This window comes from Phascolarctos cinereus, unplaced genomic scaffold (assembly GCF_003287225.1).
Source record: "Phascolarctos cinereus isolate Bilbo 61053 unplaced genomic scaffold, phaCin_HiC Scaffold_4;HRSCAF=312, whole genome shotgun sequence".
Lineage (NCBI taxonomy): Eukaryota > Metazoa > Chordata > Mammalia > Diprotodontia > Phascolarctidae > Phascolarctos > Phascolarctos cinereus.
The window spans coordinates 651,124,221-651,137,487 of NW_027555847.1; the positions used below are offsets into that span (position 1 = coordinate 651,124,221).

General features: G+C 41.5%; 1 protein-coding gene across 1 annotated transcript in view; it reads left to right on the plus strand.

Moving 5' to 3' along the window:
* The first annotated feature begins 20 nt into the window (after positions 1-20).
* LOC110214140 (uncharacterized) overlaps positions 21-13,267 on the plus strand; it is a 33,966-nt gene continuing 20,719 nt past the window's right edge. The window contains 3 exon segments of the mRNA XM_078153805.1: positions 21-171; positions 10,360-10,653; positions 10,656-11,372. Of these exon segments, the coding sequence (XP_078009931.1) occupies positions 10,398-10,653; positions 10,656-11,372 (973 nt within the window). The 5' untranslated portion in view covers positions 21-171; positions 10,360-10,397.

Below are 13,267 nucleotides of genomic sequence, written 5' to 3' on the forward strand. Positions count from 1 at the left end.
ACGACGAGTCCCGCTGGGCGCCTAGAGCGTCGCCGGAAGTGCCGAGCGGCGGGGACTAAGGTCGGGCGGGAGCACTTCCTGCTCGGGACGCGACTCGGGGTGTGTGTTATGTGCACAACGTCGGGGCTTGAGAAGACCTAGTGAATCGGCGTGTGTTGCTCAGGGTAAACGGTAAGCACGCGCAGTACAGTCGGCCCCACGCTTTGGGGGTTGCGCGCGCCGCCGAGGCCTCGTGGGGAAAACACAGACGGCGCTGTGGCTGGCTCGGGTACGGTCGTTGCGCGCGTGCGTGTGGTGGCGGAGGTCGGAGTGGGGTCGGTCCTAGCCCTGGTTCTGGGCGCGCGTCGGTGCCCCAGGACGGGTGGCTGGACCGCGCTGTCTTCTGCGCGCCTGCGCGTTACAGGCAGCGTGGTTTGTGACATGGACCTGCCGCGCGCGCGCGTGATGATGGGGGAGAAAGGATGGTGCTTGAGGGGCGCATAGTTCAGTGCTTGGTACTCAGTAAGCGCCTAATAAATGCTTGTTGCCCGACGGCTCTGTGTGTGTGTGTGGCGGGGAACGGTTGCTCTGGCTAGAAACGTCAGAAATTAATGATAGTTAAGTTGTAATACTTGACGAGGTGAGGACCTAGGGACCCCTTTGCTCTCCGCCTCCCCTTCTGTGCGTGCTGCCATGGCCATCTTCCTAAAGTGCCTTCAGTAGTTTCCCATTTCCTAGAAGATAAAGACCACACACTTAAGGCTGGCATTCAAGGCCTCCACGGCCTCCACAGGCATCGTGATGGTGGTGTTGGTGGCTGGGCTGTGGCAGAAAAAGGCCAGCATCTGGCCTCAGGGGACCTATGTGTTCCAGGCTCACTACTTGCGTGATTTTGGGCAGGCTTCAGTTTTCCTGTCTTATGAGGAGGCCTCATAAATGTCATGTAAATGGCTTCCAAAGCCTCTTCTGGCTCTAAGACCTGTGTTAGTAGGCAGTAGGGAGCTACAGAAGAAGCTCACAACTGGATGTCCTGCAGACATCTCAGACATAATTAATTCCAAGCAGAGTTATTCCTCCCCCTACTCCCTATCCCAGAGTAATGCTTTTAAATGCATAAATAAAATATATGGGATTACCAAAGAAACCCAGTTATATTGAAGTAGTCATCAAAGTGTTTTTAAAGAACAGAGGCCATTAAAAACTCCTAATCTACTGGGCATCAGAAGCAGGCCTGTGTCTAGATCTTCCTGTATCCAGGGCTGGCCCTCTGGGCACTAGACTGGGCCCTCACTAGGCCACACTGCCTCCCTTATTTATCAGTCGTATATGATGATACATTAGAGAGGCTGAAAGCAAAATAGTGCTTGATTCAGTTCATATCTGACTGGGGGATCAGGAAAGATTTTATGGAAGAAGTGAAATTTGAATTGACCTTTAAAGAATGGTTGGGAATTGAGTAGATAAAGGGAGGTCAGTGAAGGTTTTTTTAGACATAGAGGTGGGATAGGAATAGGGCCTGGACCTGGGATTTCATTTATAGAGATCTCCCAGTTGAGGAAGCCTTTTCTACTGATGTTGGTACCTTCCCTGCAGCATATCGCCTTAGAGTATTCCCTAGAGCATGGAAAGCTAAGTGACTTGCTCATGATCTCAACCAGCCCATGGTAAAGAGAGGACATGAGCCCAGGTTCTCTTGGCTTCAAAACTGGCTCTCTCCTCTGCTATAAGGAAATCAGCATGGATAAAATGGAGATCATAATAGCACTAATCTCACTGCAATGTTGTGAGGACCATATGAAGTAACATGTAAAGGGCTTTACAAACTGTACAGTGCTATGTAAATGCCAGCTATTACGAAGGCAAGAAAGTGTAAGATTTGTAATGGAGACAGTAAGCAGTCCGATTTTGCCAGAACATAGATTTCATGTAGGGGAATAATAAGAGACAGATTGGAATGGTAACATGGCTTCAAGTCTGGGGAGATCTTGAATGCTAGGTGAAGGAGTTTGCACATTACTCAGTAGGTAACAGGGAGACTTTGAAGGGTTTATGAGCAGATCTTTTAGTTAAAAGGTATGATGGATGGTTGGGGTGGAGAGGTTCAGAGGATAGTGAAGATAGAACCTATATTGTAGTCCAGACAGGTGGTAAAGAAGTCCCATACTAAGGAATAAAGAGGAAGGAATCAACATGAGGGATGTTGGAAGAGGTGGAGTTGATGGGATTTGTTAACTGACTATGAGAGTATGAGAGATTAGAGAAAAGTCAAAGAATTTCTGATAGCCTTGCATCTGGGTCTTATCCCTGCTACCTTCAGCCCATTCCCCGTAGATACACACTAAACTATGGATTTTCTGAGGGTAGAGATTAGTTCTTATTCATTTTTACTTTCCTTATGCAGAGAAATTCAACTGGATAAACATTTTTTAAGCCCCATTTCTGTGTCTCACATTTCTTCTTGGAAGTCCCACCAGGATTTCAAACTCAGCATGTCTAAAATGGAATTTATTCTCTCTCTCTCCCTCGCTGACACATACATGCGAAAACTGGTCCTTCTTTAAACTTCCCCAGTTCTGCTGAGGGCAGCACCATTCTTTCAGTCACCTAGGTTCATAACTTCAGAGTCAGTGGTGTAAGGCTCAAATAAAAATGGGGGCTGCTAACCCATACATAAAGATTCCAATGGGCCACATATCAACTGAGAAAACAATATGTTAATATTATCTATGTTTTATTATATTCTTAGGTATTTTGTTAAATATTTCCCAATTACATTAGACTCTGGTTCAGTCCATACTCAGGAGCATTGCGAACTGTGTATTTATACCTCTGCTTAAAGTCATCCTTCCCTCCATCAGCTCTCCCTCATCTTCCATAGACTATTCCCACTCCCAAGAGAGTTCTCATAACAAGTAAAAAATTAAGCAAAACTAACAATACAGTGACCTAATATGAAAGCATACACAACATTCCACATCAGTAGTAAGTACCCCCATATCTCTGTTTTTTAAATAAACAGCTTGCTTTCCCTCCCCACCTCCACCCCATTAGAAAGAAAAGAAAACAAATTCCTTCTAACAAATGTAAGTAGTCAAGCCAAAAAAAAAAAATCCCTCCTTGGCTTGTATGCAAAAATACATGTATCCTTAGGGGCTGCTAGGTGGGGCAGTGGATCGAGCTCTGGCGTTGGAGTGAGGAGGACCTGAGTTCAAATGTGACCTCAGACACTTGACACTTACTAGCGGTGTGACCCTGGACAAGTCACTTAACTCTGATTGCCTGACCAAAAAGCAACAAAACAAAAACCCAAACACGTGTCTCTTTCCCTACCCTCCATTTGTCCCCTCTCTGTCAGGAGGGTGATAGTGTGTTTCATCATTATCATCCTTCTCTGGGATCATGGATGCTCATTGCATTGATCAGATTTCTTGAAACTCAAAGTTGTTTGTCTTTATCGTGTTTTGACTGTAAAAGTCATTCTCCTGGTCCTGCTCATTTTATTTTTCATCATTTTATAAAAGTCTTTTAAATTGTTCATTTTTATAATATCGGTGTTATAGTATAAATTGTTCTGGTTCTGATTACTCTTCATCTGTTTATTAGTGTTTCATCATATTCATATACCCTCATTTATTGAGGAATTCCTCATTTGATGCACATCCCTTTAGTCTGCAGGTTTTTTGATCACAACAAAAAGAGATGCTGTGTAAGTATTTTTGTACATATAGGATTTTTTCCTATTTCTTTGATGTCTTTGGGTATAGGCCTAGCAGTGGTATAGGGTTAGAGAGCATGAACTATTTACTAACTTTTTGTGTAGAATTCCAAATTGTTTTTCAGTATGGTGGTACTCATTCACAAGTCCATCAACAGGGCTAATATTCCTGTTTTCCCACAACCCACCATGTGTAACTGAAGGCCATTGTAGTTTTAATGCTCCATGATTATATATAACTTTCACAGTGTACCCAATACCTACATCCTCAGATTGAAAATTCTCAATTTTGAGTTGAATCCCTACTTGCCTCCTAATCTCACTTTCTCATCTCTTAGAACTTCCTCTTGGCGACTTCTAGCACCTTCTCTACCCCCTTTGTTGTGAATTATGAGTCATATTATTTTGTTTTACCATATAAAAAATGACCCATGATTTTGTTCACTTTCCTTAAGAGTTTGATGACTTATTTTAGAAGAACTATGTTCTCTTGGTTGTTTTGAGTGTTTGGAAATAAAAGTTATCATTTCTGTGGAATCTATCTCTATGCATGTGCTATGGAGTGACTGGTTCATGTTCCTAATGTGGGCAGCAGGACAGACTAGTCAGTACATTGCAGTAGTCTTTAATGCCTTCCATATGCAGGGTCCTTTTTTGGGTTACATTGAAGAAAAGATTATAGTTCCCGCCTTGGGAGAGGTATCTGGATTCTCAAAAGATTTTCTTCCACGCCATGATGAAGCATTACAGAATATGACATGGTGTGCTGGAAAGACATGAAGTCAGAGGACCTAGGTTTGAATATTGGCACTGCCACTTATTTTGTGACTTTGAGCAAGTCACCTTCTCTGGGTCTCAGTTTCCATATTTATAAAATGAGAAGTTTAGACCAGATGAACTCTGAAGTATTTTTTCAGCTCTGTTTGATCCTATGATTCTTCAGGAACTCACAGTTTATCGGGAGAGTTAATACACACATACTTATTAAAAAAAAATAAGTTATTGATATCTTTTGTTTTTATATCACCTTCATTTTCTAATATGTCACTTTCCTTCTTCTACCCATTAATCCATCCTTTGTAACAAAGAGGGAAAAAGAAAGAGGAAAAAAAGCAGATTGTCAAAACTAATCAGCACCCCAACTGAGGCTGACAAGTAAATTCATATACACATTTCAAATGTTTAGTCATTTCAGTAGGTTCATTGTTTCACTGGTGTGGGTACTCCCAAGATCTGAGTCACGTTGAAGACCTTCCATGCCTTAGCAGATGGTTTCTGTAGCTAACATGTTTATCACCCGGCAGCCACTCTTCTGTTGATGATCACATTTAGATAGCACTAGGTTGGTCCTCAGACAACAGAGACATTCTGTCACTGGAGCCATACTTGAGGCCTCTCCATCTTGGTTACACTTGTCAGAGCTACACTTCACTGGTGTAGCCTTCAAGAGCTTTTACTTACGTCCACAAAATGAAGAGGACTTTAAAGAGTACTCTATAATAGAAAAGTAGGGTAGTAATGAAGGCCCATGGGGATATAGCATTGCTTGAAAGAAAAGTACAAGATGTCCCCAAAGTCTTAATGCAGGAGCATCACTAAGACTTTGGGGAATAACCTATATTGTCCCATGTGGATTGATCCACTAAGCACTTAGTAACCAGTCAACATGTATTTGTGGTAGAGAATTAAAATAAATGAATGATAAACAGGTCTCTCATGTTCCTGTGTCACTTACTGTAGGTTGATGTCATAAGTGGGCCTATAAGCAGTCTAAGACCTTGTGTACATTAGTTAACATATTCCTTAAAGCCATCATTGTTCTGGTAGCTTTTATTGGACATTTCTTCTGCGGATCTGTGTGGTTTACGGAGTTCCTGAACTTAAGATCTTTTTTGTTGTTGCAGTAGAATTCTCATAGAGGGACAGAAAGAAAGGAAACAGTCCCAGTCTCCAAGGAGCTTAGCCAACAACTCTGAGTCACACAGATATTTCATTAAAAATTACTTTTTTAAACAAGTGGCATTTAAACTTTCCATTTCTTGTTTCAGATTGTGAGAAAGATACTGAGAATGTAGAAATAACTTCCAAATAAGATATTGCTGCTGAAGTAGAATCCCATGGAGCAATATGGGAAAGACTCTTGTGTCATATTCCCCAGAGAATGGATTTGGAGGAGACTGTAAAAATGATGATTTAGAAAGTCAGAAAGGTTCCCAACCTGTGGTTGTTATTCAGGCCTGCAGCATAATGAAACTGGGACAGGTTTCAGTCTCTGTTCAAACAAACCTTATCTGTTAGGAAAGGCCTAGGGAAGAGAAATCCCATGAATAAGGCCAGAGTTTCAAATGCCATTCCAAAGTTGATAAATGACAGAAAATTTACATTGGCGAGAAACTCAATGAATGAAATGACTGTGGAGTATCTTCAAGCACAGCTCTAATGCTATTATATATCATAGTATTCATTCTGGAAAAAAAAAACAACCTATGAATGCAGTGAATGTGGGAAACCTTTTAGTCAGGGTTCAGATTTTATTAAACATGAAAACATACCGGAGAGAGACCTTATAAATGTAATGAATGTGGGAGAGCCTTTAGAAAATCAGATGTTGTTACCCACCAGAGAATTCACACTGGAGAGAAACTCTGTAAATGTGGGAAATGTGGGAAAGCCTTCATTCATAGCTCACACTTTATCCAACACTTGAGATTTCATAATGGATTAAAACCCTTTGAATGTAATGATTGTGGGTAAGCCTTCAGCCAGAGCTCAAACCTTGTTCAGCATCAGAGAATTCACACAGGAGAAAAACCTCATGAATGTGGTAAATGTGGGAAAGCCTTCAGGGCAGTGTCAGACTAAAAAAAAATTTTTTTTCACATCAAAGAATCCACACTTGGCAGAAACCATTTTGAATGTACAGAATGTGGGAAAGCCTTCAGATTGAGTTCTCATCTCATTCAACACCAGAGAATTAACACCAGAGAGTAATCCTGTTAACCTCATGAGAATGGGGAAATAAACATCTCTGTGGGACAGAAGCCACTTTTAGCACAAGATCCTCCTTCCCTCCATCAAAAGTGCCATCCTATGCAGAGTATTGACTTTCCTACCCACCCCCATCCTGTACAGCATTTGGCCAATACATGTGCCTAGAGGTAATTAGTCAGTTCTTGGTTTGTGTTTTGTTTTGTTTTTGTTATTGTTGTTGTTGTTTTTTTAATGGGTAATTGTGTTCAAACTTTTAGGGACTGAGCCTCCTTTACTCAGACCAGGGAGATCAGGTAAGACGAATATCATGGAAGCCAGAGAGTTTGAGGAGAGGATATTTGATAGTTCAAATGATGTAGAAATATCAGGAAAGATGAAAGTAGGGTTCTGGAGACTTCTGACACAGGCATCCCTGACAGAAGAAGGGGGAAGGGCCTAGAGGATGCTACCAGAGATTCAGCTGTTGCTTATTTTGTGGTCAGTCAAACCTAGTGTTTCTGTGTCCAAGCCCTTGGGTAGCTACCACTTTAGTTTGGCAGAGCAGAAAGAATGTGGAAATGGAAATTAGAGACCTGGGTTCAAATCCTGACTCTGGACAAGTCATTCATCCTTTCTGGACTCCCTATACAAGCCCATCCTATTTTGCAGAAAACTGAAACCCACTTTCTCTCTATTGAAGTGCTAGTTGCATTTGGAACTCCCTGTCCTGTTGCATGTGATTATGATATGTAGCCTTCCTGCTTTTATCCTGTAGTTCTCTTGAAGTACCAAGACTGAGTTTTCTTTTTTTTACAAATCCATTCCCAGTAGAGTGGCTCAACCCCAGATGCTAGAACATCAAGCAACAAATCGTAGTAGAGCCCTTGATCCTGTTCTAGAACCCAGTGGGACTGCCTTCCTAATTGCTGCATTTTAGGAGTACCTTAATATTCCTTAAGGTATTTTTAGAACAGATTAGGAAATCCAGAGAACGCCTTGTTTCTACTTGGAAAATATCTCCCTTAGAGATCCCAGAAAGTCAGGCTTCAAGGGCCCTTAGAAACAGTGTGCTCTAGCTCCCTCATAAAATTTGGAATACTGAAACCCAGAGGACACCAGTCTAGACTCAGAAGGGACTTCAGACACCATCTAGTACAACTCTTTTATTTTATATATAAGGAAACTGAAGCCTATGGAAGTTAAATGGCTTGCCCAAGGTCTGTCGGTCAACCAGAATTTATTAAGCACCCACTATATGCCACTGTGCTAAGTGCTGGGGATACAAAAGGGCAAAAGATAATTCCTTCCCTGGAGGAGCTCACAATCTCGGGGAAGGTAACAAGCAAACAAATATGTACCAAAAGGTATATACAGGACAGAAAATTATTAACAGGAGGAAGATTCTAGAATTAAGAGGGTTTAAGAGTGACTTCTTATAGAAGATAGGATTTTACTTGGGACTTTAGGAAAACTAGGAGGCAGAGAGGAGGAGAGAGAACATTCTAGGCATAGGGGACAGCCAGAGATAATGCCTAGAGCCTGGAGTGTCTTGTTTGTGGAAAAACAAGGAGGATTGAAGAGTACATCAGAGTTAAATGTAAGACTGAAAGATGGCGGGGACAGGGAGCCACTGGAGTTTAGTGAGTAGGGGGTGACATGGGCTGGTGACTGGTAAAGTCACTTAGGAGGATGAATTGGAGGGGGAAGAGACTTGTGACAATCAGCCATCAGGCTATTGCAGTAGCCCAAGTGTGAGATGATGAAGACCTGTACCAGAGTGGTGGCAGTGTCAGAGGAGAGAAGGGTATGTATCTGGGAGGTGTTACAAAGAGAAATCAGCAGGCTTTGGCAACAGATTGAATAGAGCAGATGAGATGGGAGTCAAGGATGACCTTGGCCTGGAACGCTGGAAAGAAGGTGTTGTTTTTGACAGTTATAGAGAAGTTTAAAAGAGAGAAGGATTTAGGGGGAAAGAAATGAGTTCAGTTCTGGACATGTTGAGTTTAAGAGGTCTACTGGATATTCGAGTGAGATGTCTGTAAGGCAGTTGGAGATATGAGACTAGAGGCACCAGACATGGTAGTGTAGAATAGATGGTTTTGAGAATCATCAGCATAGTGGTGACGATTAAATCCGTGGGAGGTGATGAGATCACCACATGAAGTAGTATAGAGGGAGAAGAGAAGAGGGCCCAGGACAGAACCTTGTAGGACAGTCATGGTTAGAAAGCATGATCTAACAAAGGAGACCAAGAAGGAGTGATCTGCTAGGTAAGACAAGAAGAAAGAGAGAGAGAGAGGAGAGAGAGAGAGAGAGAGAGAGAGAGAGACAGTGTAGTGTTCCAGAAACTTAGAGAGAAGAGCATGTCAATAAGAAGAGAGTGACCTAATGGTATCAAAAGCTGCAGAAAGGTAGAGAATGGGGATTGAGAAAAGGCCATTGATTTGGCAATTAGATCATTGGTAACTTTGGAGAGAGCTGTTTCAGTGAAGGTGGTTGCATTTGTGACAAGATCACAGATATGACCTTGTGTATGTGGCTGAAGTGAGGTGGAGGAGTAGGTCCAGGGAAGTAAGTAGGTTGAGGAACTGAGCAGTGAGGGTATGTGAGGGAGAGTCAGTATGTATGTTGAAGTCTTCTAGTATGAGTATCAGGAGTTGAGGAGGAGAGAAAAACTGTGGTGCAGAAACTGAACTCTTTGAGAAAGGAGTAACCTGGAGATCTGTAGACATTAGCTACCAGAATTTTGATTGGGTGGAAGATGTGGATTGTATGCTGCTCAGAGGAGGAGAAATTACTGAGTGGTGGAGGTGGGGGAGAACCTGGAAATGGCAATGAGGGGCAAAGAGAATTCCAACTCCCTTGTCTCAATCAGTGAGCTGAGGTGAGTTAGTGAAGGTGGAAAGGGTGTTCAGGGAGGCAGCAGCATCAGTCATTTGACATTTATCATGTGCCCACAGTGCTCACCTCTGTTTGGGGATCTGTGGCCTTGTCTTCCCTGTCTACAGTGGATTCCACTTTAATGATAATAATACTGCCTTCATTTGTATAGTGCTTTGCTTGATATAGTGGGAAGAATGCAATGCTTCAAACAAAGAAACATGGGTTCAAGTCCCAGCTCTGATGCCAGATGGGTGGCCATGGGCAAGTCACAATATATTTTAAAATTTGTATTGATATCTTTGGTTATTTTACCATCACCTTCTCTTATTTTCCCCCCCCCGTCCCCTACCCAAGGGGATATCTCTTGTAACAATGAAAGGGGGAGGAAAAATCATTTTAGCAAAGTAATTCACTTCATTTGAGTCTGACAACATATTCTAAGCCGTAGTCCCCCTTCTCCAAAGAAGGGAGGGAGAGAAGTACATTTTTATATCTTTGTGTTAACTTGCAAATATTCACTTCCCTTTTTTTGTTCTCACTGTTTACATTGTTGTGTATATTTTTTATCTTTATTTGGCTTGCTTTACTAAGGTAAATTACTAATTACTCTTTATGCCTTATCTATAAATAGGAATAAGGATATTTGTCTGGATAGGAAAGCGCTTTGTAAATGTAAAAATGATATGTTAATGTGAATTATTATCTTCATCATCATCTTATCCAATAGCCTTTGTCAAGCCTTTTTTTTCCCCTCAGAAATCAGGTGCCATTTGTGGATGATGTTTGTTTGTTTGTTTGTTTCTTTATTTCAGATTGTAGGACCAGAACTGAGAAGAGTGGATTCCAAATCATGGCAGTTCCTGAAAAAGAATCATATCCAGTGATGTCCAGATTCCTAAAAGATATCCCACAGGGATTGGAATGTCATGAATCTTGCAAAAGTGAGGAAGATATAGAGATACAGAAAGATTCTTTGATTGGAATAGTTTTTGACAAGAAAGCTCCTAACGGGGAGGAAGACTTCAATGCCAGCTCAAATCTTGGTACACGTCATCAAAGTAGTACAGGACGACTTCATAAATGTAATACATGTAACAAGAGCTTCAATGTTACTCAGATGTTATTAAACATCAGAGATTTCATACTGTAGGAAAACCCTACGAATGTGGGGAATGTGGGAAAACCTTCAGCCAGAGCTCAGATGTTATTAAACATCATAGAATTCATTCTGGAGAGAAACCTTATGAATGTAGTGACTGTGGGAAGACTTTTATTCACAGCTCACATGTAGTTAGACATCAGAGAATTCATAGTGGAGAGAAACCCTATAAATGCAACGAATGTGGCAAAGCCTTCAGCCAGGGTTCGAATCTTATACGTCATAAGAGAATTCATACTGGAGAGAAGCCCTATAAATGTAATGAATGTGGCAAAGCTTTTAATCAGTTTTCATTACTTATTGAACATGAGAGAATTCACACTGGAGAAAAACCATATGAATGTAAGGAATGTGGTAAAACGTTTAGTCGATGTTCAGGTTTTATAACTCATCAAAGGATTCATACTGGTGAGAAACCTTATGAATGCAGTGAATGTGGGAAAACTTTCAGTCGAAGCTCAGATATTATTAATCATCAAAGAATTCATACTGGAGAGAAGCCCTATGTATGTAAAGAATGTGGAAAAGCCTTCCGAGGCTGGTCTAGCTTTATTCAGCACCAGAAAATTCATACAGGGGAAAAGCCCTATGAATGTAGTGAATGTGGGAAAACCTTTATCCGGAGGACCCAGCTTACCAAACATCAGAGAATTCATACCAGAGATAGCCCTCTTAATAACCCTGCCTATTTATTAAATAGGGAGGAAAGAGAGCTTTGTATAATAGATGACCCACTTTAGAGAAATCTCTAAAATATTAGAAGTTCCCAGAGAGCAGGTACTTTGTAATTTTTTATAATTCCTATTGTAAAAGTTCCTGACTTAGCACCCCAAATAAAGTGCTAGTATTTTTTTTCTTCAAGAAATGTTTGTAGGTTAATTGTTTTGAAATGTGTGGCTATTTCCTCATTACTTGGCACTCTTATATCTAAGAAGAACTTGGAGTATATGGTGATATGGATGTCTAGGGAGGAAAATTTTTCAAGAAGAAAGGGATGTTGTTCTTTGGACATTATGAGGAGCACTACAAGTATGCAGAAGGATAAGAACTAGGGGAAGTCATTAAGAAATCAAGTAGTCTTAATCAGGGCTCTTTTATTAACCACAGCTCAGGAACTCTGGAAAGCAAAACAAAGAAAAACAAGATGGGAGTGAATGATAGTTTGAGAAGCCAATCTAATGTTAGAACCTGAAGGACTCTCAGAGATTGAGTCTAATTCCCTCATTTTGCAGATGGGACACTTCTCCCCGATCTCCTCCTGTCCAATCCTAGCCTTGCTCTTCAAGAGCAGATGAGGGTTCCTTGGTGAAGGAGCTCACAATGAACTGAATGTGCTTCATGAATCCAAGTGGTCCAGTTTGAGAGTTTTTGGATTTCAGGGACCAACTGAACATCCCTGCCTCATCCCAAGAGGTAGCAGCCTTTCAGTTCAGTGAACATCAACAGCTAAGGAACTGATGGAATATCAAGGTTTCCTGTAGAAACACGTGGCAGAATCAGACTGCTTGCCCCCGAGTCTGAGAAATTCACAGACAATATTTCTGAAATCCAACCTCCTTTGGGGAGGGAAGATCTAAATTTTCCAGCCAGTGTGATGATAGAAACTAGTTTTCTGGTAGAGAGGGGAGAATTATGGGGCAGTGCCAGCTTTGGAGGCTGCCTCCAGAGGAACTCCAAGGTCAAGAGTTTGGTGATCTGACATTCTAAGGGGAGAAGGCGATTTTCTGAGTGTTGTACTTGTTGTGGATGGAAAAGGATTACCCATGTAATGAAGAGTAGGGAGATACTTCAAACCACAATAAAGAGGACCCAAAGACCTGAACTTTGCTCCCTGCTGTTACTGTGAATAGTTAGGACAGTAGCAGTTCAGTGAGTGTGTTTGCCTTCCAAGGAAGAAATCTAAACATTGTTCCTACAAATCTGAGGGGTACTGTGTAAGATGAGGGATTCCACCAGAATGTCAGGGTGTTGTCAAGTTTGTAAACTTCTAAGGGGAGCTTAGAGGTAACGGAGCTCTTTTTAAGTGTTATCTGTGTCTGTTTATGGGCTCCTGAGACCTTTGTACCACCTGTATTTTCTGTCAGATAAAGTAAAAGCTATCTTTTTACCCAGTATCCACTTTATTTTCTTTAGTGCTTGTAGACCTTGTGACCTTGTTGCTCACATTTGGGGAAACCCAGACATAAGCACATTTAGAGATTTCCTAGAGTAAATCCTGTGCGGGGCCATAATGAACTGAAGAAAATACTACCACTCCTCCCTGCCCTCTTTTTTGGAGAGTCTAAACTATGAGTTAAAATATAAGGAAGGAAATAACATTAAAAGGCCACTGAGCAATGATCATTCTTCGTCCTGGAAGACAAGGAATGAACCATAATTTCTTTCTCTAGGTGGAGGGGGAGCTTTCTAGGTGGGTGACACTGCATTGTCTGTCAGACCCGGGAGCTATTTCAGTAGATTTTGCCTGTTTTCCTTTGTTACAAGGGAGGTTTTAATGGAAGTAGGGAGGTTGAAGTGGGAGTATGAATGAATAAAGCATTTATTAAGTGCTTATTATATGC